This window comes from Medicago sativa, chromosome 1 (assembly GCF_051527215.1).
Source record: "Medicago sativa cultivar Bolivia chromosome 1, Bolivia_mono, whole genome shotgun sequence".
Taxonomy (NCBI): domain Eukaryota; kingdom Viridiplantae; phylum Streptophyta; class Magnoliopsida; order Fabales; family Fabaceae; genus Medicago; species Medicago sativa.
The window spans coordinates 66,683,827-66,708,627 of record NC_140749.1 but is presented as its reverse complement, the minus strand read 5'-3'; the positions used below and the strand labels follow the sequence as shown (position 1 = coordinate 66,708,627).

The 24,801-nt window shown below is 35.0% G+C and overlaps 3 protein-coding genes across 3 annotated transcripts; all 3 read left to right on the top strand.

Moving 5' to 3' along the window:
- Positions 1–620: 620 nt before the first annotated feature.
- On the top strand, positions 621–9,770 carry PAC (pale cress protein (PAC)). The gene is made up of 7 exons (XM_085729515.1): positions 621–831; positions 905–978; positions 1,654–1,848; positions 2,115–2,201; positions 8,255–8,305; positions 8,726–8,914; positions 9,304–9,770. Exons 1-7 carry the CDS (start codon positions 708–710, stop codon positions 9,538–9,540), a joined length of 957 nt encoding a protein of 318 aa, XP_085585641.1. The 5' UTR covers positions 621–707; the 3' UTR covers positions 9,541–9,770.
- Positions 9,771–10,330: 560 nt separating this feature from the next.
- LOC146956568 (legumin type B-like) lies at positions 10,331–12,840 on the top strand. Its single transcript, XM_085729511.1, has 4 exons — positions 10,331–10,885; positions 10,968–11,236; positions 11,451–12,194; positions 12,308–12,840. The coding sequence occupies exons 1-4, from the start codon at positions 10,600–10,602 to the stop codon at positions 12,680–12,682; spliced, it is 1,674 nt and encodes a 557-aa protein (XP_085585637.1). The 5' UTR covers positions 10,331–10,599; the 3' UTR covers positions 12,683–12,840.
- Positions 12,841–15,993: 3,153 nt separating this feature from the next.
- Positions 15,994–18,216, top strand: LOC146956567 (legumin type B-like). Its single transcript, XM_085729506.1, has 4 exons — positions 15,994–16,306; positions 16,389–16,657; positions 16,872–17,603; positions 17,715–18,216. Exons 1-4 carry the CDS (start codon positions 16,021–16,023, stop codon positions 18,084–18,086), a joined length of 1,659 nt encoding a protein of 552 aa, XP_085585632.1. The 5' UTR covers positions 15,994–16,020; the 3' UTR covers positions 18,087–18,216.
- The last annotated feature ends 6,585 nt before the right edge of the window (positions 18,217–24,801 follow it).

Below are 24,801 nucleotides of genomic sequence, written 5' to 3'. Positions count from 1 at the left end.
ACACATTATTATAAGAAAAGTTCATAATATAATGTGGATGTTTGTTAATAAAGGTTGACTTACATGATAAAGAGTTGACTCACCTGTAAGGTTGTAAGTTCAATTTCCGCTATCTATGCATAGACCTCTTTGGTATATGATTTTTTTTAAGCGTTGATTGAGTCTTGATGTATGTCATGACCCTAGTGAGTCTACAAAATCCAACTCACATACACTTAAAAAATTGTGGATCTTTCTTATTTTAAAGTTTCTCATACTTTATCAAGTTAATATTTTACATTTTCTTTCTTTCTATTTTGGTCTAATGATATTGATTTGAGACCTTTAAGTGTGTTCATCTCAATTTCAAGTTGATTCTCTCATTTGCCAATTTCGGTTGATTAATCCATATAGAGCTTTGTTAAAAGCTCCGACATTAAATGAGTCAAACATTGGACACTTCAAATCAGGCCGTTCTTGGGGCTGAATATTTAGATTTCAAAAAGAAAAATTAAAATAATTCGAAAATTAAGTCCATTTTATTTTTTGAAGCAAGATAATACATTGTTGAAAACTTATATCTATTTTAGCACAAATTTTACCGGTACGAATATATCTGCTGTGACCGTGTCTTAAACCCTGTGTCAGAATATATCTTGATTCATGTTCGACTCAGTGAGACAAATCAAGCAAAAAGGTTTAACTCACTCACTCATTTCTTTGTGGGGATGAATCTCCTCTCCCTAACCTCCACTTCTCTCTCTTTCTTTCCGCTTTATTCTTCATCCCTTCTTGCCACAACACCTTCTCCATATCCCTCTTTTTCTTCATACAACTGCAAATCCACCACAGGTTAGTTTCCGTGGCTGCTACATATTTCAATCACTTTCACACAAAATTGATTTTTTTTTGATTTTGGTCACAGTTTTAAGAAGATGTGTCAATAAGGAAAAGGAAGAGGTGCTTCTAGAAGGGATGCCTTCTCACTACTATGATGATGTATGTATGCCTTCCTTCTAATTAATTGCTTCGAGGTTCTTCTGAATTGGCTTAATTGAGTTTATATTCTGGCATAAGCACTTGTGAAACCGATTAGGACAATTTATGACATGTCCATAAACAATTTTTAGTAGTTCTTCTTCAACTTTCTTTAGCTAACATTATTTGCTAGCTTGTTACTATTTATTTTTCAACTTTCTTTGAATGTCCATGTTTAGTAGTTCTTTGAAGAAAATACGTTGTAGCTTGTTGAAATTGGGTGAGGAGTGTCTCCTCTTTACAAACTCTTATCAATAGTCCTATCTATCCAATGCGGGACTTGGGTTTTTCCCAATACACCCCCTCCGCCCAGCACTATTAGGCTTGGTGCATGTATATAAATGGTGGTTGCCGCGATCGATAGGCTCTGATATTTGTCAGCCAATTATACAAACAACCTTGGCAGAATATGTTTAGGGAAAAATGTATTGTCATATCTTTGATGCCTGGAACAATTTCTGATTTTCAATCATGTTTTCTTTTTATGAGTGGACAATTTTCTTCTTGGCCGATGAGTAAGAACTGTAAAAACGTTACGGTATCAATGTGTCTCTTGGCATGCAGTTGCTAGCTTGTGAAACCAATTTTGTTTGAAGGTTTTATTTGAATAGATTTCATTAACCTTTTCTAAGATAGGAATGGCAAGCCCGACAACGTGAAAAGACCAAGGAGTTGCATCGAAGACGTAGAGAGGAAGAAGAGGAAGAAGAGAGAAAGATTGAAGAGTATCGTGAAGTTGGCATGCGGCTGAAGGAATACCCTGAAGAAGATGTTAGAAAAGCAAGGAAATTGATTTCAAGCTTCATAAGAGCCGCTGAAGAAGTAGAAGAGGTAGTTTCTTGGTACTGCAATGCAGTCTCCTATTTGTCATGCAGATAAAATATTTCACCATGATCAAATTTTATTTTCAAATTATAATTAATATTCACCTGATTAGTTATGATAAATATTATAAAGAAAATATTTTCATTCCAGATGGTATAAGTCGTTTCTCCTTTCGTTTATTTATGTTTTTTTTTTCAGTGATCAGTTTTTTTGTAGGGACACTGGCATTACATGAATATTCACTGTTTCCGATTGATCTTTTTCTCTTGTAGAAAATTGAGGAAGCTGCTGAGAGAGGAGAGCTTACTGAACTTGTTTTGATGGTCATATGGAATCGCCTTGATCTTGCTCGGCGTGATGTAAGTTGTTATTTTGGTGTTTGAAATATTTTAGGTAATTGGATTTAATTTTCTGATGAAAAGAAAGAAGCATATATTTCTTACCATTTTTCAATGAGCTGGTCCTTTGACTGTCAATCTTCGGTCACAGTTTTTAAGGTAATCATTTGCACTGTAGAGAACTTTATGTCCTTAGTTATCCAATTTTTGATTTTGTGAACATAGTGGCGTCCATGCTTGTCAAACTCTTGAGTCAACTTATAGAACCATTGTCCATGCTTGTCAAACTATTGAGTTAACTTATAGAATCACACGAGTTTACAACCTCAGGTATCAAAATTGAGTTATTTTGTTAACGAAAAATTGTTTTTGTCTTAACTCTGACAAATCCTTGAGGTTGAGGATGATTGAACAAGTTTACAACATACTTGTTATTTCCTCATACATGCACAAAATGATAGTAGTTCAAATTACATATTTTTATTTTTTTAAACGGAAAAATACCTCAGTCGAATAATAAGGCAAGCTCTGAGCCACTGGCCCACTATTGCACCCAAAGAAAAATGGCAGGCTCCATAGTGCACAAAACATTAACCTCATAGTTGTAACCCTCAACTCTATTTATGCATCTCTAACATCTCAACGTGAATCCATCTGCAAAGGAGGTAAACAACAGTGTATACTATCGAGTCTCAACCCCATAGCTTTAAGCATCCAATGAGCTGAAACCTAGCTCAGCTCAAATGAGGAGAACCCAACCCCCCAATCCTTCACTCTTTAGTAATTTTGAATCTTTCGATTTTTCTATCAATTTTGAACTTGTTATGCTCTTTTTGAGATTTGAGTTGTGAACCTATTTTGCTGTATGTTTTGTTTTGAATTATGCTGCTAGCTTGGTCTGGTCTGGGTTTAACTTTTACGCTGCTGACAAAAATAGTTGAATTTTATTTTTGTGGTTTGCTTTAGACACTACAATGGATGTTTTAAGCAAAATTTTCTTATTTCCTCTTGCAAGTTTACGAGTCAAGTTTGCTGAGATTTCAGGGGTTTATAGACTCTCGAGTTTGACAATCATGACCGTGTCTTTGTGAAGTAGAACTGTGGTTATATTTAATTACAGCCTAAATTCATAGGGGACTCCATTTTACATACAATAATATACAAAAATTCTGAAAATACTACAAATTTGGCTACATTAAATCATTTGAAATGTCTTTAGCAAATGCCAACTTCAGCAGTATCAAAAAAGAAAATTGTTGTGTCTAAGTGTAACCATCAAAGAAGAAAGTATTTTGTAGTTGTAATGTAATCCTTCAACTTAGCAGGTAAAAGAGTGGACGAACATTAGGGATGTCAATGGGGCGGATCGGGGGCGGGGGAATACTTCCCCGATCCCCGCCCCGCCGGTGAATCCATTCCCCGTCCCCGTCCCCGATCCCCGTTACGGGGGAATATTTTCCCCGGTCCCCGTCCCCGCAGATCCCCACGGAGCCCCACGGTTTTTTTTTTTTTTGCTAATTTAATCCCTGTATAAAAAGCCAATTAATTGTAAATGATGTCTGATATCCTTAAAAAAGCCTTTTGAACAATTTGATTATCACTCCCCCGCATGTATATTTTTGTTAACTGTTGTTCTAAACAAAACATTTAACAGGAATAGCTCTATGCAAATTGGTAGTAGAATGCTGTAAACAATACTCAAGACAAAAACAGAGCTGCAGCACCACTGTACTGCTATACCAGTAGCAAGGAAACCAGAATTAAGTCACATTGTAGTAGCAAAACCACAAAAGTAGTAGCAAGGAAACCAGAATTACTTGATACAGTCACATTACTAGTAGCAGTAGAGAATTAAGTCATAATCAAAACCACAAAAGTGGACAAGTCACATTACTTAATAATACATCTAAATTCAAAATAGGAAGTCATCCATTCACAACAAAAAAACATGTCTCTTGCTTCCAACAAGGCATCCATTCACAACAAAAAAATCATGTATCTTGCTTCCAACTTTTCCTTATAAGATCTTCTCCATCACCCTCCACCACAGTTATGTTTGACTCATTTCCTACAACAAGTAAACATATAGTCATAAGCATAACTACTTCACAAAAATACTTTAAAAACATGAAAGTAGTCAACAATAAGAATTTTTACACTACCTCATCATCATCCATATCCTCATCGACACATTCAAAAGAAGCCAATATCTTTGAACAACCTAAGAAAAAAATAGCTAAATTATAAGTATGGTGACAAAAATACAAATGATAAAAAAAAGATGAATTTAACATTAAATGTACTACCTTGCATTTCTGTTCGGAACCAATTTTGGCTGCACATCAAAGCCTCTAATGTGTCCTCCTTCAACCTACTACGTTGTGGAGTTACAACACGGCCACTAGTACTAAATGCAGATTCCGAAGCAACCGTGGAAATTGGAATTGCCAAAAAGTCTCTTGCAATCTTTTGCAAAGTTGGATATTTCACACCATTTTGTTTCCACCATCCAAGTATATCAAAATCTTTAAGCAACTCATTATTCTCTTTGTTCACCAAGATGCCATCTTCTAAATAAGAAACAAATTCTGATTTCCCATTAGTTGAAGCATTTTCCATCACATATTTCATATAACCTTGCTCCCAAGCTTGTTTTTCAACAGAAGGACAATCTAGTGTTGATGCACTGCATTCACTACTAACCATATTATCACTTGCTTGATATTCAAAAATCAAATCTTCACACATTTTCTTCACCTTTTCCAATTCTTAAGAAGAATCACTACCATAAATAAGAGGAAAGAAGTGATTCAGCAATTGCATTTTATATCTAGGATCCAAAACAACCCCTATTGCCATCACCCCATTAATCAAACCCCAATACTTGTCAAACTTCACAATCATATCTCCTGCCATATTCCGAATGGTATCACTACAAGAAATTTGCCACTCTCTTAAAGCCAACCTTATTTCACAAATTTTTGGAAAATAATGGTTTGAAGTTGGATACTTAGTACCTGAAAACAACTCGGTGACACTAAAAAACAATTTCAAATGTTCACAAATTTCTCTTGCCACTTTCCAATCATTTTCACTTGGTAAGGATTTATAATGACTAAAACGTATAGCACAACGTTTAAAAACTTCTTCATAAGGCAATGCAGAAGCAAGCATCAAATAAGCAGAATTCCACCTTGTCCTACAATCTTGTGCAAGCTTCTTTTCATAGGTCATACCTAATTGTTGACAAGTATCTTTAAATTTCTCCTCCCTCTTAGGTGTTGCAACCCAATAACCAACACTTTCCCTAATCTTTTCAATTGAAGTTCCAATTGTTTGCATACCATCTTTAACAATCAAGTTTAAGATGTGAGCGCAACAACGCATATGAAACAATTCACCATTTAAAACAAAAGACCCAGCTCCAAACTTATTAATCATATATTCAATCAAAGCATCATTGGTGCTACAATTATCAACAGTTAATGTCGACAATTTTCTATCAATATTCCATTCAAGCAAACATTTTGACAGAGAATCACCAATCACTTCAGCCGTATGTGGTGCAGGCACAAAAATGAACCTAAAATATAAACATAATGAATCTAAATTATAGTTTTTTACTTCTGCAATGGCTTGTTTAATGTTTGATTCATACTATAATTTAGATTCATTATGTTTATATTTTAGGTTCATTTATGTGCCTGCACCACATACTGCTGAAGTGATTGGTGATTCTCTGTCAAAATGTTTGCTTGAATGGAATATTGATAGAAAATTGTCGACATTAACTGTTGATAATTGTAGCACCAATGATGCTTTGATTGAATATATGATTAATAAGTTTGGAGCTGTGTCTTTTGTTTTAAATGGTGAATTGTTTCATATGCGTTGTTGCGCTCACATCTTAAACTTGATTGTTAAAGATGGTATGCAAACAATTGGAACTTCAATTGAAAAGATTAGGGAAAGTGTTGGTTATTGGGTTGCAACACCTAAGAGGGAGGAGAAATTTAAAGATACTTGTCAACAATTAGGTATGACCTATGAAAAGAAGCTTGCACAAGATTGTAGGACAAGGTGGAATTCTGCTTATTTGATGCTTGCTTCTGCATTGCCTTATGAAGAAGTTTTTAAACGTTGTGCTATACGTTTTAGTCATTATAAATCCTTACCAAGTGAAAATGATTGGAAAGTGGCAAGAGAAATTTGTGAACATTTGAAATTGTTTTTTAGTGTCACCGAGTTGTTTTCAGGTACTAAGTATCCAACTTCAAACCATTATTTTCCAAAAATTTGTGAAATAAGGTTGGCTTTAAGAGAGTGGCAAATTTCTTGTAGTGATACCATTCGGAATATGGCAGGAGATATGATTGTGAAGTTTGACAAGTATTGGGGTTTGATTAATGGGGTGATGGCAATAGGGGTTGTTTTGGATCCTAGATATAAAATGCAATTGTTGAATCACTTCTTTCCTCTTATTTATGGTAGTGATTCTTCTAAAGAATTTGAAAAGGTGAAGAAAATGTGTGAAGATTTGATTTTTGAATATCAAGCAAGTGATAATATGGTTAGTAGTGAATGCAGTGCATCAACACTAGATTGTCCTTCTGTTGAAAAACAAGCTTGGGAGCAAGGTTATATGAAATATGTGATGGAAAATGCTTCAACTAATGGGAAATCAGAATTTGTTTCTTATTTAGAAGATGGCATCTTGGTGAACAAAGAGAATAATGAGTTGCTTAAAGATTTTGATATACTTGGATGGTGGAAACAAAATGGTGTGAAATATCCAACTTTGCAAAAGATTGCAAGAGACTTTTTGGCAATTCCAATCTCCACGGTTGCTTCGGAATCTGCATTTAGTACTAGTGGCCGTGTTGTAACTCCACAACGTAGTAGGTTGAAGGAGGACACATTAGAGGCTTTGACGTGCAGCCAAAATTGGTTCCGAACAGAAATGCAAGGTAGTACATTTAATGTTAAATTCATCTTTTTTTTATCATTTGTATTTTTGTCACCATACTTATAATTTAGCTATTTTTTTCTTAGGTTGTTCAAAGATATTGGCTTCTTTTGAATGTGTCGATGAGGATATGGATGATGATGAGGTAGTGTAAAAATTCTTATTGTTGACTACTTTCATGTTTTTAAAGTATTTTTGTGAAGTAGTTATGCTTATGACTATATGTTTACTTGTTGTAGGAAATGAGTCAAACATAACTGTGGTGGAGGGTGATGGAGAAGATCTTATAAGGAAAAGTTGGAAGCAAGATACATGATTTTTTTGTTGTGAATGGATGCCTTGTTGGAAGCAAGAGACATGTTTTTTTGTTGTGAATGGATGACTTCCTATTTTGAATTTAGATGTATTATTAAGTAATGTGACTTGTCCACTTTTGTGGTTTTGATTATGACTTAATTCTCTACTGCTACTAGTAATGTGACTGTATCAAGTAATTCTGGTTTCCTTGCTACTACTTTTGTGGTTTTGCTACTACAATGTGACTTAATTCTGGTTTCCTTGCTACTGGTATAGCAGTACAGTGGTGCTGCAGCTCTGTTTTTGTCTTGAGTATTGTTTACAGCATTCTACTACCAATTTGCATAGAGCTATTCCTGTTAAATGTTTTGTTTAGAACAACAGTTAACAAAAATATACATGCGGGGGAGTGATAATCAAATTGTTCAAAAGGCTTTTTATAGGATATCAGACATCATTTACAATTAATTGGCTTTTTATACAGGGATTAAATTAGCAAAAAAAAAAAACCGTGGGGATCCGCGGGGACGGGGACCGGCGGGGCGGGGATCGGGGAAGTATTCCCCCGATCCGCCCCATTGACATCCCTACATAGAATGTCAGGCCAACTATGTATTTAGCAAAGTGTGATTTTGTTTTCTCCTTTTGTAACATTCTATATTGGATATGATATGATTGTTATAATCTGAAAGAGATTAACATAATTGAATCTTAGAATTTGTTCTGTGTTTATTTCAAAAAGTAGTCTGTATATTGTTTTCATCCTCTTTCTCTGACCATCTTGTTTTATACATTAATCACCTATTTACAGGATGAAAAGGATGCTATAAGAAGTCTGGATCTGTTATACAGAAGGGTTGAGGTAACAACTAACTGCTCTTTTTTGTTTGACTAAAATGCTTTCTTGGTTCCCCCCTCTCCACACACTTTGATGGTGACAAACTTAGTTCCTTGATATTTGCTGGAATTTGATGTCTTAAGAGCCTATTATAGGGAAAAAATATTAACTTTCTAAATGTTCTTCCAGAATATAAGTGTTCACTGCAGAACCAAAAAATCTGCTGCTAAAGAGTAGTGTGTTTCCTTAAATACTCTTTTGTTGATTTTAATGCAAAATATGTAGCTTTTTCGTTTGTTCTCCATTTTTTTTTAAAAATAAATTGGATATTTTAGACCTTTTCCTTCCCATACCTATACTTGCATCAACTTTCATATTGGAGCAGTTCAACCTTCATAATACTTTAGTTTCTGTTCTGAGTTTAACTTTCGGTTTTGACTGTAGACTGAGATCTTGAAACGAGAGGCTACCCCTGCAATGCGATTGCTCAACGATCTTTTGATTATGTATGATGGCTTTAATTTTGACGAGTGGCTAAAGAAATGTAAAAAGATCATGATTGATACATTCCCAAGGGAGGATCCATATAGCATTCTTGTTCCCCCTGGATTTGAGTCATTTGATATAGATCAGGTAAGTTTTACCAAATCTATAATAACGGATACCGTAGTTTGACATTATGGTTGAAGTGGATTCTAAAGTACAATTGGATGCATCAATGACGCTGATTGTTTTGATCAAATCTATATTTAGATAACCAATTGATCAATTGTTAACTATAATAAGTTCACAATAATAATTAAAATCAACCATTTATATAAGTTGGTTAAACTTGATTCAAGCTCATATCTTTATAGATTGATATTAAGTGATTAAAGTTGATTGGTTATTTTTTTGTACATAAGTTTGATTAAAAAGTAAGATGGAGCAGATACCATTTAAACTAAAAATTGTAGGTTAGAGTTCATATCTGTTTGAATTTTCTAAAAAATAAAAAATGTTCTCAATCTTGTTTGTATCAGCATCACGGGCCATTGCGACCATCACTTGAAGTTGATGATAATACTCTTTTGAGGATTGATTTTGTAAGGGAGATTGATGAATTGCTGCAAGACGTTCGATCGGAACAGGATGAAGAAGAGAATGAACAAGAGCTTAATGCTGAATCGGTTGCTAATATATTAAAACAGCAGGAGAAGCAGCAAACGATACGCCAAGTAGAAGCTCTTCTAGATTTAGCCATTAGTTTGAACTGGTAGCTATTCGTTTCATGCTTGTATTTTGATTTACATATATCGGTTCAGTTGTCCTACAGTTTATAGTGTTGAATAGAAATTAGTATGCAGTGCATTTGCAGTCCAAGTAGCTTCACGGGTTGTGTTTTTTCCCCTTGTAAAATGACACACAAATGTAGGCATGACAATTTAGGGTGATGAGAATCTCTTGGATGGTAATGTGTTTTTAAAGGTAAAGGCATGTTAAAAGTTTAGTTTTTGATTTTTCATTATATACATCTACCATCTATCCAAATGGATGGTCATGTATTTTTAGTGTTTGGTTTGGTAATGAAAAAAATGAATGTTACAAAATTGATGAGTTAATTGTACAGTGGTTTGTGGTTATATATGTTTGCATAAATGTGTTGAGCAATAATTTAAAGCTAAAAGCCATGTTTGGAGACAAAACTTCAAATTTCATATTTAAGTTAGAATTTATTCTAGAGACAAAATAACTCTACTCGAGAACACCGAAAGATGTCAATCAATTCTGTGTCTAAAATATTTTTGGACCTCACAAAAGCAACTAAAATGATTTAAACATTAATGATTACTTCAATGTTCTTACTCTAGTACTTGGCTGAGTTCAAATACTTGGAAGGTAAATATTGAACTTTCAGAGAATAAATTTTAACATCACCAGTCACCACCCTCTCTGTTCTGCTCTTCTGTTTTGAAAGCTACATCTATGCATTTAAGTTTGAGCAACATGGTTTGTGCTTAATCAAGACTGTAAATGAACTAATTAAAGTGAAAAAGAAGTACAGATATGTAAAGAATGGACGCAGAGTGCATGGGGACCATTCCATATTGCCTTGTCTGATTTATTTAAACTGCAGTCAGGATACCAACAAAGTGGATATATATAATAATGTGATGTGTAGGAAATTAAGAATTCATAGACATGCATGGTGAAGAATGTCATGAACTCAGGACCTACACTGTGTGACGTGTCTCTCCCTCACTCTTCTCTCCTTCCTATAAATCATCACAACACAGGTTCTCCTCTTCACCAATTCATTCACCAATCTCACAAACACAATGAGGAAGTTCTCTCTTTCTTTGCTTTCTCTATCCTTGCTGCTTTTTACATGTTTAGCTACTCGCTCTGAGTATGATAGGTTCAACCAGTGTCAGCTGAACAATATCAATGCATTGGAACCAGACCACCGTGTTGAGCATGAAGCCGGTCTCACTGAGACATGGAATCCAAACCAACCTGAGCTACAATGTGCCGGTGTCTCTCTTATCAGACGTACCATTGATCCTAATGGCCTTCACTTGCCATCATACTCACCCTCTCCACAGTTGATTTTCATCATCCAAGGTTCTATCAAGAGCTTAAACTTGATTATTTGTAAATGTATTGAATTGTTTTGTAACTGAATATTGTTCTTCCATATGTACAGGCAAGGGAGTACTTGGACTTTCGGTTCCTGGTTGTCCTGAGACTTTTGAACAGCCACGATCATCACGGTCTAGACAAGAATCCAGGCATCAAGAACAGCATCAGCAACCTGACAGCCACCAGAAGATTCGTCGCTTCTACAGAGGTGATGTCATTGCCATTCCAGCTGGAACTCCTTACTGGACCTATAACCATGGTGATGAACCTCTTGTTGCCATTAGTCTTCTCGACACCTCCAACTTTGTAAACCAGCTCGATTCAACTCCCAGAGTAAGTATAAGTGTAAATTATTCATTACATTATGTGTTATAAATTGTAGTTGCGGGGTATGAACTTTGATATTGTGATGCCGTTGCAGAGACTTAGAAAAACATTTATATTGTATTTACGTCTGCAAGCTGCAACTCAGAACTATTATACACGTTACTAATTTTTATAATATTTTCAACTCTAGTAATCATCACATGTAAATATGTGTTGGCAGGTATTTTACCTTGGCGGAAACCCAGAGGTCGAGTTCCCTGAAACTCAACAGGGACAACAAGGACGACAGCAACAGAGGCCCAGTTTCCCGGGACGTAGAGGAGGACACCACCATCAAGAGGAGGGATCTCAGGAACAAAACGAAGGTAGCAGTGTGCTGAGTGGTTTCAGCTCAGAGTTTTTAGCGCAGGCTCTCGACACGGACCAGGATACAGCTAAGAGACTTCAATCTCCACGCGACCAGAGGAGTCAGATCGTGAGAGTGGAGGGCGGTCTCAGCATCATCAGCCCTGAATGGCAGCAAGAAGATGAAGAATACGAAAGAAGTCCCGAGGAGGAAGAACAATGGGAACCAAGACATCCTAGACATAGTCAGGAAGAAAGAGAACGAGACCCACGACGTCCCGGACATAGCCAGGAAGAAAGAGAGCGAGACCCAAGACGTCCTAGAGAAGAAAGAGAGCGAGACCCAAGACGTCCTAGAGGAGAAGAGGAACGAGAAGATGATCCCTACAGTCGTGGTCGTCCATCGTGGGGAAAAGAAAGCAGAGAGAAACAAAGAACACGTGGGCAGAATGGTTTGGAAGAAACTATCTGCAGTGCAAGACTTGTGGAGAACATCGCTCGCCCTGCACGTGCAGATCTCTACAACCCACGTGCAGGTCGCATCAGCGATGCTAACAGTTTAACCCTCCCAATCCTCCGCAATTTACGCCTCAGTGCTGAATATGTTCTCCTCTACAGGGTATGTGTATAGTATTACTCTGTTTTAAATTTAAGCAAAAGTCAAAATGTACTTGGTTTAAATATATATAGTACTAATTATTTAATCAATGTGTACATTTCCATGATTTACAGAATGGCATATTTGCTCCACACTGGAACATCAACGCCAACAGCCTGATGTACGTGATTAGAGGACAAGGAAGAGTCAGGATAGTAAACTGCCAAGGTAACGCGGTGTTCGACGACAATGTAAGAAAGGGACAGTTGTTGGTGGTGCCACAAAACTTTGTGGTGGCACAACAAGCAGGGAACGAAGAAGCATTAGAGTATGTGGTTTTCAAGACAAACGACCTAGCTGCTATTAACCAAGTGAAGCAGGTGTTCAGGGCCACCCCTGCTGAGGTTCTTGCAAATGTTTTCGGCCTTCGTCCAAGTGATGTCACTCAAATCAAGTTCAGTGGAAACCGTAGTCCTTTGGTTCACCCTCAATCTCAACCACAATCTTAGTAAAACAATCACAATCTCAATAAAACAATGCATGCTATGCAATGCAATATGAGGTGGCCATGTCTTGAAATAATTATAAAATAAATTTGGGTGTACTGTAGCCAAAAACTTCAGTTCTTGAAATAATCAATATAAATGAATACCCAAGTTTTGACGTAGTATTTGCTTTGCTTTTTATTTCAGTCTTATTCTGCATTTAAACTCTTTTATTTATAATATGAAAATTATTTAACTTGTAGACGACATCTCTAAACAGGATCTTAATCTAAACTACTAGTATACATGTATGTACAAGTGGCGAATAACACTGTAGGATGCATTCATGCCAGTAATACACCTTCCAATTGTGATAAAAAAAATGCAGACACTTTTTTTCTAAACTTTCTTCTTCATCGTCTTCATTGTTTATGGTGAGTTTTGATTTTTAGCATTTATCTGCATGTTGTTCTTACTTGTATACTAAGTGAACAACTTCTTGTTCTTCTGCATGTTGTCCTCAAAACATTCATTTATGATTTGATTAATGTCAGTAACAAAGTTAATTTTTGGATCTAATATATGAATGATACGAAAAGACGAGAATGGTAGAAAATCGGACAATTTGGTGACAATATGAGAGAACGGGAGGAGATTGAATATTTTCTCATATGTTATGTGTATATGGGTCGGTTGAGTAATGCTTGTATGGTGACAACCATAAACATAAATGGTTTAGGTTCACTCACAAATGGAAAAAAGTTGAAATAGAAAAAAAATCTATCTATTATTATTATTATTGAAAACATTTATTAGGTTGAAATATAAACGCTTCATCATTCGAACATTTGATTGGTAATTTGTACATGAATTTAGTTGGATATATTTGTGGAGATATTATCAACATCACAATTTCTACTAACTTTACCATGGCATGAACCATCAAAATATAGTTTCCAAGAATTCAAACATATGTAATCTTGTTCGAAATCATCATAACTATCAACCAAATAGTTAGCTAAGAAATCAGCAATTACTTTGGCTTTCATTGCTTTTAGCGAAACATAAGTCAATGAAAGTTCGGTTGAAGCCAGTGCCTATTTGCCCCCTCTATACTATGCAGAATAGATTTTTGATAACAAGTGTTTTATTACATCAAAATGAGAAGTTACAATCACCTCAAAAGGTTTCAGGTAATATTTCTGTTGTGCTGGAGTAATATAAAGCTCAGCATAACTTTATAGTAGCACTATATCTAGTTTGTGCATCAAGTAATTAGCACACAGTTAGAGATCGAATAAATGCATGGACGTAAAAAATGGTAAAGGAACTAAGCATGCAAAAGGAAAAATATATTAATATAGATAGGTTTGAGTTTCATACAACGATGATTCGATATTGTCACTAAGAATTTATCCTGTGAGGGCGGATGCGTTATTAGGCTTAGTTTTGTGGAACAGAAATGAACTCATTTACATAGAGTTTGATTATATAATTTATAGACTAAGAAATAAATTAATCTCTAACATATGTGGATGTCATGTGTCTTCTAACTTCCAAGAGCCTTCTGCAAGTTTATTCTGTCATATTTGAATTTTTGACACGGAGAAGCATATAACTAATTGCTCAAAAGACTTCTTGAACACACTTGATATGAAAGTTTATAGAAGTTGCGTAACTTGGACTTCCGAATAACTCTAGACGTTGCTTTTTGAATATCTACTTCGAAATATTAGTCTTCAAACTTTTGACTTGTCCTCGATCTTTGAAAAAAATGGACCTAGTTCGCTCGAAAACTTGTTATTCAAAATTTGCATATAACAGACTGAGATTTTGAAACGAGAGGCTACCCCTGCAATGAGATTGCTCAATGATCTTTTGATACATAATTCCATATAAATATAGCATTCTTGTTCCAACTGGATTTGAGTCATTCGACATAGATAGGTAAGTTGCACCAAATTAAAAGGATTAGATCTTGTTTAATTGATGTACATTAGCTCCAATTAGTTTGCGTCTCTTTCTCTATAATAACTGATACCTTAGTTCGACATACAAATCTGTATTTAAATAGCTAAATTAATCAATGGTTAACAAAAATAAGTTCACAGTAATAATTGAAATCAACCATTGATATAAGTTGGTAAACTTGATTCAAGTTTATGTGTTTATAGGTTGATATTAAGTGATTAAACTTAATTGGTATGTTAGAAATTGAGTTTTTGAATTTAATTTTATACATCTATGTACGTCTAGTGAGTCCAGTATTTTCAAGTATGTTTGGTTTTGTGGTGGTGAAAATGAATTTTAATTAAAACTTAAAAGCCATGAATTTTTTTTTTTGTGAAAGAATTAAAAGTCATGAGTTGAATGTGCATTGATTTATGTGTGTATATACATTCTCATAAATGTATTGAACAATAATTTGAAGTTAAAAACCTTACAAAGAGGCAAAACATCTAATTTCACATAAGTTAGAATTTATTTTATAGAACACTTAAATATACCAAGCAATTTTAATATATGTGTCCGGAGTATTTTTGGATCTTACAAAAGGAAATTCAAATAAGCACTAAATACACTAAATTGATTTAAAATCAATGGCAACAATCAACCTGAACTCTCTAGAGCTTAGTTGAATTCAAATAACTGGAAGGTGAATATTGAACTTTCAGAGCATAAATTTTTAAGAGATTAAGTTATATATGCACTGATGGTGTAATTTTTTTTTTTCACAAATGTATTTCATCAAACCATATCATATAAAAATGGTGCTTTTATAACTTAGTTTTTAAAATATTTCTACAAATAACTATATTTGATGTGATTTGATTGGATGCATGAGTAAAAATGTTTTACGCTTAAGTTACGTTGTTTCTGTTGCAAAGGCTACAGTTTGATAATTAATCAAGAGATGTACTATTAAGCTAGAATTTCTACTTTAAACACCACATACATCTATATATTTGAGTCTGAGCAACACTGTTGCTGCTTAATGAAAACTGTAAATACATTTAGTAACGTGAAAAAGAAGCAATGATATCAACATGTAAAGAATCGACGCAGAATGCATGGGACCATCCCATGCCATGTATATTTGTTCTCATTCATTTAACTGCAGTCAGGATTCCATATATAAAGATACCAACAAATATGCACTCTGTAATGTCTCTGTGGACATGTATATCATAATGTGATGTGTTGGAAATTAAGAATTCATAGACATGCATGGTGAAGAATGTCATGAACTCAGCAACCTACACTGTGTGACGTGTCTCTCCCTCACTCTTCTCTTCTTACTATAAATCACCACTCCATAGGTTCTTCTCTTCACCAATCCATTCACCAATCTCGCAAACACAATGAGGAAGTTCTCTCTATCTTTGCTTTCTCTTTCCTTGCTGCTTTTTACATGTTTAGCTACTCGCTCTGAGTATGATAGGTTCAACCAATGTCAGCTGAACAATATCAATGCATTGGAACCAGACCACCGTGTTGAGCATGAAGCCGGTCTCACTGAGACATGGAATCCAAACCACCCTGAGCTACAATGTGCCGGTGTCTCTCTTATCAGACGTACCATTGATCCTAATGGCCTTCACTTGCCATCATACTCACCCTCTCCACAGTTGATTTTCATCATCCAAGGTTCTATCAAGAGCTTAAACTTGATTATTTGTAAATGTATTGAATTGTTTTGTAACTGAATATTGTTCTTCTATATGTACAGGAAAGGGAGTACTTGGACTTTCGGTTCCTGGTTGTCCTGAGACTTTTGAACAGCCCCAATCATCACGGTCTAGACAAGGATCCAGGCATCAAGAACAGCAGCAGCAACCTGACAGCCACCAGAAGATTCGTCGCTTCTACAGAGGTGATGTCATTGCCATTCCAGCTGGAACTCCTTACTGGACCTATAACCATGGTGATGAACCTCTTGTTGCCATTAGTCTTCTCGACACCTCCAACTTTGTAAACCAGCTCGATTCAACTCCCAGAGTAAGTATAAGTGTAAATTATTCATTACATTATGTGTTATAAATTGTAGTTGCGGGGTATGAACTTTGATATTGTGATGCCGTTGCAGAGACTTAGAAAAACATTTATATTGTATTTACGTCTGCAAGCTGCAACTCAGAACTATTATACACTTTACTAATTTTTATAATATTTTCAACTCTAGTAATCATCACATGTAAATATGTGTTGGCAGGTATTTTACCTTGGCGGAAACCCAGAGGTCGAGTTCCCTGAAACTCAACAGGGACAACAAGGACGACAGCAACAGAGGCCCAGTTTCCCGGGACGTAGAGGAGGACACCACCATCAAGAGGAGGGATCTCAGGAACAAAACGAAGGTAGCAGTGTGCTGAGTGGTTTCAGCTCAGAGTTTTTAGCGCAGGCTCTCAACACGGATCAGGATACAGCTAAGAGACTTCAATCCCCACGCGACCAGAGGAGTCAAATCGTGAGAGTAGAGGGCGGTCTCAGCATCATCAGCCCTGAGTGGCAGCAAGAAGATGAAGAACACGAAAGAAGTCCCGAGGAGGAAGAACGATGGGAACCAAGACATCCTAGACATAGTCAGGAAGAAAGAGAACGAGACCCAAGACGTCCCGGACATAGCCAGGAAGAAAGAGAGCGAGACCCAAGACGTCCTAGAGAAGAAAGAGAGCGAGACCCAAGACGTCCTAGAGGAGAAGAGGAGCAAGAAGATGATCCCTACAGTCGTGGGGGAAAAGAAAGCAGAGAGAAACAAAGAACACGTGGGCAGAATGGTTTGGAAGAAACTATCTGCAGTGCAAGACTTGTGGAGAACATCGCTCGCCCTGCACGTGCAGATCTCTACAACCCACGTGCAGGTCGCATCAGCGATGCTAACAGTTTAACCCTCCCTATCCTCCGCAATTTGCGCCTCAGTGCTGAATATGTTCTCCTCTACAGGGTATGTGTATAGTATTACTCCGTCTTAAATTTAAGCAAAAGTCAAAATGTACTTAGTTTAAATATATGGTACTAATTATTTAACCAATGTGTACATTTGCATGATATACAGAATGGTATATATGCTCCACACTGGAACATCAACGCCAACAGCCTGATGTACGTGATTAGAGGACAAGGAAGAGTTAGGATAGTAAACTGCCAAGGTAACGCGGTGTTCGACGACAATGTAAGAAGGGGACAGTTGTTGGTGGTGCCACAAAACTTCGTGGTGGCGCAACAAGCAGGGAACGAAGAAGCATTAGAGTATGTGGTTTTCAAGACAAACGACGTAGCTGCTGTGAACCATGTGAAGCAGGTGTTCAGGGCCACCCCTCGTGAGGTTCTTGAAAATGCTTTCGGCCTTCGTCCACGTGATGTCACTCAGATCAAGTTCAGTGGAAACCGTGGTCCTCTAGTTCACCCTCAATCACAATCTCAGTAAAATCATGCAATGCAATGATAAAGTGGCCATCTTATGTCTTGAAATAATCTTAAAATAAATTTTGGATGTTTTGTAGTTAATAAGAACTTCAGTTCCGGAAATAATAAATAAAGTATGGCCTTGTGGACAACATCTCTAACCTTGGTCTTAGTTTAAACTTGTATGCATGTATGTATAAGTGGTGAATAAAAATGTAGGCTGCAATAATGCCACCAGGTTACCTTCCAATCACCATAATAAAATGCAGACACTTTTAAAAAATTTCTCCTTCATTATCATATTAGTGCCTCTTGGGCGGAAAGGGGCGCTGGTTAAGGTAGCCAAAAAATAAAGTTTTAAGTTCAAAATGATATACTTCTTAGAATTTTGAAACTGCACAACTTTCAATATAATATTCTCGTAAATTCAAAATGATACTTTTTAACACATATCGAATATTAGACACACCTTTGATTAGAAGTGTCGTTGCTATATTCTCGTAAATTCAAATCAAGTAAGACTAATTAACATGGTAGAGGTGATACTACTGCTCCATAATTTTAAAGTTACCTTTCACAAATTTGAACAGAAACCTCCTCCACAATTATTCGCAGCCTTTTCCAAAAACATCCTCCCTTCGAGAAAGCAGACAAAAATAAATAAAGAAGTGAGAAGAACAGATGTTGAAGGAAAATATTTCAGAGGAAAATACGAGCCGACAAATTTATTTTGGCAATTAATTTTGGAATGTAGACAATGAATTGAATTGGTTAGAAAAAGTGTCACTGTAGAGATTGCTTAGGAAAAGAGCAATGTAGAGAACGGTCACCTGTTTGTTTGGATTGAGTTTATTTTCAACTTATTAAACAAGAGTTTATGTGAATAAATAAGTTCTTATTTTAATTCATAAGTTCTTTTTTTTTTTTTTGGTACAAATTCATAAGTTCTACATAATAAAAATAGTACATTCATAAGTTGTTTTTTCATAAACTACATTAACAAACTTATGAATAATACATAAAAGCGTATTTATTTGCATAAGTTGTTTTGCATAAGCTCTAAAATAAGCTAATCCAAACAGATCGGTAAAGAGTGCGTCAAAGAAAGTAAGATAAAAAGAATAACAAAACAACGGAGAGAGCATACGAGACAAAGGGTCTCTTTGGTAAAAATAAGTTATAAGTTAGCTGATAGCTGATAATTATTTAATTGATAGTTGAAAAACTAGTTTATAGCTGATGATTTATAGTTGATAGCTTATAAACAAAAAGTTAGCTTATTAAAATTAAAGTGTTTGGTAAAATTAACTATTAAATGATTTATAAATATAAGGATATGTTTGTTTTAAAAGGACATGTCTGTTTATTTTTTTTATAAATTATATGTATAAAAAAATTATATGTATAAATTATATTTTTTTTTTTGAAAGAATGTATAAATTATATGTACAAAAGGACATGTTTGTTTATTATATAAACATTCGTTTACTTGATGTATTTCTTTTTAAAAAAATTAATTTATTTAAAATTATTTTCATATCTAAAATGATAAATATGTTTTATGAATTTAATTGATATTTTTTATTTAATAATTTTTTTTGAGGAATTTTATTAAGTAAACTTGCTGCACTGTTCATAGTATATGTTATTTTGTGCTTCGAGAGGGCAACCATTGCGCAGATTTCTTGGCCAAGTTCGGGCGCTCTTCAAGATTAGGTGTGACTTTTTGGCATGCTCCCCCATCGGAGTTGAAGTTAGTCTTGAGGCTTGATGCCCCAGGCTGAGCCCAGTTTTTAGGGTTTTTTTCCCTTTTTTCTTTTTCTTTTGTCATTTTACCAAAAAAATAGTATATTATTTAAAATTATATATCTATAACTGTCCATAAAAGGGAAAACTTTGTTTTTGGCGTGGCTTTTATTTTAAACTCAAAAATACCCTTGGTAGTTCAATTTGGTGTGACTTTTGTTATTAAACCAAAAATATCTTTGTCCTCGTGAGCTTAGCTCAGTTGGTAGGGACAAAGCATTGTAGTATGCAAGGTCCGAGGTTCAAACCCCGACCACCATAAAAAAAAGATCTTTGGCAGATCCACATCACTAACTTTCAATTTAACCTGAGGTGTCACGACAATTAAAAGGACAAACACTGCACACATAACATATTATCTAATTAATTTGTAGTTTTTCGAACATAACATATTATCTAATTAATTTGTAGTTTTTCGAAAGACAACAAATTATTGATAAAGGTGTGTACGAAGAATTGACTGCAATTCTTAAACATCAATTGATTTTTTTTTTTTAAATGCTATAATTTTAAATGATGTTTTATGGCTTTTTTTGTAACACCCCGTTCTCCCAACAACGTAATATTAATTATTATAATCAGAGTAAACCATACAACGGAGTGTCACACTGCTAATCAAAATTTCATAAATAGAAAATAGCTATTTATTTAAATCAACATTTAAAATATCTCCAAAACTGCAGCGGAATAATTCTTTAGGAAATACAATTTCAACCAAATCCAACATAAAGGAAAATCTTGGCACAAAGGCCTCAACGTAATCAACATTATTTTCAACAACGATAAACTCCATTATTAAGTCTTTTCCCAAAAATATGATACATAAAAGAAATGAAGAAAACGAAAACATTCGCGACGAATCCCCATCCTAATATGTATCAGAGCCCTAGACACTTGAGCCGACCAAACCTACAAGCCATCATTACCTGCAAGTTACCCATACGAAGGGCAACATTTTCAAGCAGAAGGGGTGAGAAACTTATCCAATAATAATAATATATAATTCATCAAATTAATGAAAATACAACATATCACAACAGGCATAATTGAAATGTATATAAAAGAATACATATAGCATCAACATAATCATCTTCAGCAACAAGAACAGCAACAACAACAATTTCATTATCAACCACGACACCGACAACTCGACCATGCAACAACGACGACAACAACTCAACAATGCGACTACAACTTCAACAACAAATTAGACAAACTCAACAACAACTTAGACAACTTCATTATGCATGTGGTACCACCAGGGCATTAAGCCCCCTTCGCTAAGGTCATAATTGGACCTGTCGAGCATTAAGCCCCCATCGCTAAGGTCATAAAGGACATGTCAGGCATTAAGCCCCCATCGCTAAGGTCATAAAGGACCTGTCAGGCATTAAGCCCCCATCGCTAACTATGCAACAACACAACTCTAAATGCAATGGACTCAACTAGTGTATATCAACATACAACTACAACAGCACCTACAACAACATATGTGCCTAAAACAATTATGACACACTCCCCAACTTCGACATTAGACGATACAACAACGTCAACAACGGAAATCAACAACATAGCATATATATAAAATCAATTACATTCCTCTCCAAGTTCAAAACATCCTTCAATAGCAATTAAGTTTTGATCAATAGAACATAAGCCAAATACCCATAAAACACATCAATTAAATCACTAACACTTAAGTTTGAAGTTGGGAAACCAACCATAAGTTTTTGAACTAACTAAAGATTAGTCATGCTAAGTTTTCTTAAAATTTTCTGAAGACTCACTTGGACTATTTTCATCATAACTCAAAATCTACAAATAATTTTCTAGCCATTCCAAAGCCATTAGAAAGCTAACTCAATTATCTACAACTTTTATGTTTACACCGAAGGCTAATTCAAAACAGAAACGGATGAAAAATGTGAGTATTTCCTAGATTGGCCTGTTAGAAAATCGGTGGCCGATTTTGACAAATCGGTGGCCGATTTTTCCAGAACTAAAACTGGAAATTTACATCAGAAAATGGTGGCCGATTTTGACAATTCGGTGGCCGATTTTGGGCTTCTCAGCAGTTCAAAAATCAGTTTATCAATGCGTTTTTCGCTTAAGAATCACTATTAAAAACCAATTTTCAATCACCCAAACCCCCAAAATGATTTAGAACAATGTTTACAGATTCTATTTACAACATAGCAAGTAAAACAACATATAACCATGCATTCAACAACATAATTCATCATAATTCATCAATTATCATAACTTATCTAACCCTAACCTCAAGAACAACAATTCACCAATTTTCAGAATTACATATCAAGATTATTGAAAGGAATCCCACCCTTACCTTAGATTAGTTTTCTGAATTCCAACAGCCGCGTTCTTCGTCCAATTAGGGTTCTCTCTGACTTCTCTGCTTTCTCTCCTCTTTTCTCAGTTATACGCGTTATGTTTTTCTTTCCCACTTACTGATTTTATTCTTTCCCTAATTGCTCTTCTCACCACAGTCCTACTCTTTCCCTTAATAATTAATTATTTCTACTAATAATAATATTTCTCCCGCACTTAAAAAAATACCTATTTAATAACTATTAACATATATTTCACCAATATAACATATACTAATAATATTTCACATAATATTCTAATAAATCAATTCAAATAACAATTATGAAAAAGTGGGCGTTACATTTTTCCTTTACAATTTAGTCTTTTTGATTAACGACTAATAAAATTTATTACAATCAAATAAAATGCAGGGAAATGAGACATGCTTTTGATTCTTATTTCATGTTTGGCCTTCCCATCAAGCCACACCAATGATGACAAACATGAAATATTAGTGATGATAAAAATACAATATTAGTATTAATGTTTCTGATTCAGATATGATTTAAGATACATTTTGTTTTTTGATCTGTGTTTATATTATCTATGCTTTAATATGTTAATTACCATGAACTTATAAATGGGGATGCATATTTCATGTGATCCAAATATATATATATATAGTTATGTGTAAATTAAATTATACAAAAAGGAATAAATATATTGTATACATATGTTATCACAATAACAAAACAAAAAAAAAGGATAAAAAAGCACCAATAAATCTCCGATCATTAGGTTTGTAGTTCTTATATTTGTGAATGACAAACTATATATTAATTTATTTTATATACAAAAAAATAAAGTGGAGAATATATGCGTTAGCGCAATAAAAAAAAGCAAACAGACGGGCACGGAAGTGCCCGTCTGGACGCTTGTATATATTATGGTAAACCCGAAAATAAGGCAATGGGATATATATAAGAGCAAATAGGGATGGGAATAAGCCAGACCGGCCTATAGGGGCCTACGGCCTAGCCTACGACAGACCAGGTTAGGCCAGATTTTTTCTTAAATAGAGAAGGTCTAGGCTTTTTTTTAAGCATATTTAGCTTAAAAGGCCAGGCCACAGGCCTCTCAAAAAGCCTCCTAAACCTATTAGGCCGGCCTATTTAAGTAATATGAATAATATTATTTATTATTATATTATATTTTGTACTTTGAATAAAAATATAAATTTGTAAACTTTTTCAATAATTTAGGCTTTATTAGTATACATTAATTTTTTGCATATATAAATGTAATATTATAAACTAGAATAGAAATATGATACAATATATAGTCGAATTCCCTAAAACCTCGTGTTGATTATCAAAAGAGAGTCTAATCTAATTGAACTATTAGTTCGCTAGTCCATTTAAACTTAGATCACATTGCTTACTTAAAGATGTTCATAAGATATAGGCTTTTAAACAGGCTAGCAGGCCGTTTCAGGCTTTCAGAAGGTCAGGCTCAGGCCAAAAAAGTAGGCCCATGACAGACCGCACGCCAGGCTTAGGCTTTAACAAAATTTGGCAGACCAGGCTTAGGCCTTGCAAAGCCTAACTCGGCCTAGCCTATTCCCATCCCTAAGAGCAAGGTCACAGAGGGGAAAAAATGAGCAAGATATAGAAAACTATAATGTGACTCCCATGAGCAGTTCTATCGTGATTCGTGAGGCTGGTTTTAGTAAAATATATACAACGTGGGCAGTTATTAATTATGAGTGTGGCCTGTAGCAATTTTTTTTTTCGAATTTTTCTGAGAATATAAAAAATAAAAAAAAATAAAAAATGAGTCTAAACGATGGAATTTTGGATTTTGAGGGGCGGAGTCTCGTAAGAAGTCCCTACTAAGTGAGTCATGGTCGTTGAATTTTTTTTTCTGATTTTCTGGGGAAGTTTCGGAGCAATCCGATCAAGTAGTCCGAAAACCCGATTTTTGACTAAGAACATGTAACAATGACCCAAAACAGAAGGATGAAAGTTAAGAAGATTAATATTGTTCATAAAATGACTATCCATATTACAAACATGTTTAGAATTTGTGCTGATACAGTTCCGATTATATAAACTGAATTGTTTTTCCCTTGAAAAAGAGTGTTTAGGGGGTGTTCGGACTATGTAATCCGAAAAAATCATGTAACGCACCCTATTTTTTGAGATTTTCGGATTACGAAATCTCAAAAAAATCCGTAACTCATTTTTTCACCCTATAACAAAGGAAAACACCAGTTCGGATTATGAAATCCAAAAACTTCAAGGGCATTTTTGAAAATAAAAAAAGGGCACGCGTGAATTCCATAAGATGGGAAAAGTAATAGTCTTTCATAAATTATGGGGGTGAGGTAAGTACATGACATCTATTCCAGTCCTGCAAAGTCTCAAAATAAGTACAAATCCAAACCAAAGCCTCAAAAAGTACACCGAATATCCAATAATGAAAGAGACATTGTCAACACTAAGCGCACGTTAGCCTACTTCAATGAAAACCAGATAACCATGCGCACCTTAGCTTCCACCTAACCAAACTCATATCTATCTCTCTCTCTCTCAAAACCACTT

Coding starts and splice junctions, on each gene's coding strand:
- LOC146956568 (XM_085729511.1), top strand. CDS start 10,600: ATGAGGAAGTTCTCTCTTTCTTTGCTTTCTCTATCCTTGCTGCTTTTT. Junction 10,886..10,967: donor GTTGATTTTCATCATCCAAG/GTTCTATCAAGA, acceptor CCATATGTACAG/GCAAGGGAGTACTTGGACTT. Junction 12,195..12,307: donor AATATGTTCTCCTCTACAGG/GTATGTGTATAG, acceptor CATGATTTACAG/AATGGCATATTTGCTCCACA.
- PAC (XM_085729515.1), top strand. CDS start 708: ATGAATCTCCTCTCCCTAACCTCCACTTCTCTCTCTTTCTTTCCGCTT. Junction 979..1,653: donor CTTCTCACTACTATGATGAT/GTATGTATGCCT, acceptor TTTCTAAGATAG/GAATGGCAAGCCCGACAACG. Junction 8,915..9,303: donor AGTCATTTGATATAGATCAG/GTAAGTTTTACC, acceptor TGTTTGTATCAG/CATCACGGGCCATTGCGACC.
- LOC146956567 (XM_085729506.1), top strand. CDS start 16,021: ATGAGGAAGTTCTCTCTATCTTTGCTTTCTCTTTCCTTGCTGCTTTTT. Junction 16,307..16,388: donor GTTGATTTTCATCATCCAAG/GTTCTATCAAGA, acceptor CTATATGTACAG/GAAAGGGAGTACTTGGACTT. Junction 17,604..17,714: donor AATATGTTCTCCTCTACAGG/GTATGTGTATAG, acceptor CATGATATACAG/AATGGTATATATGCTCCACA.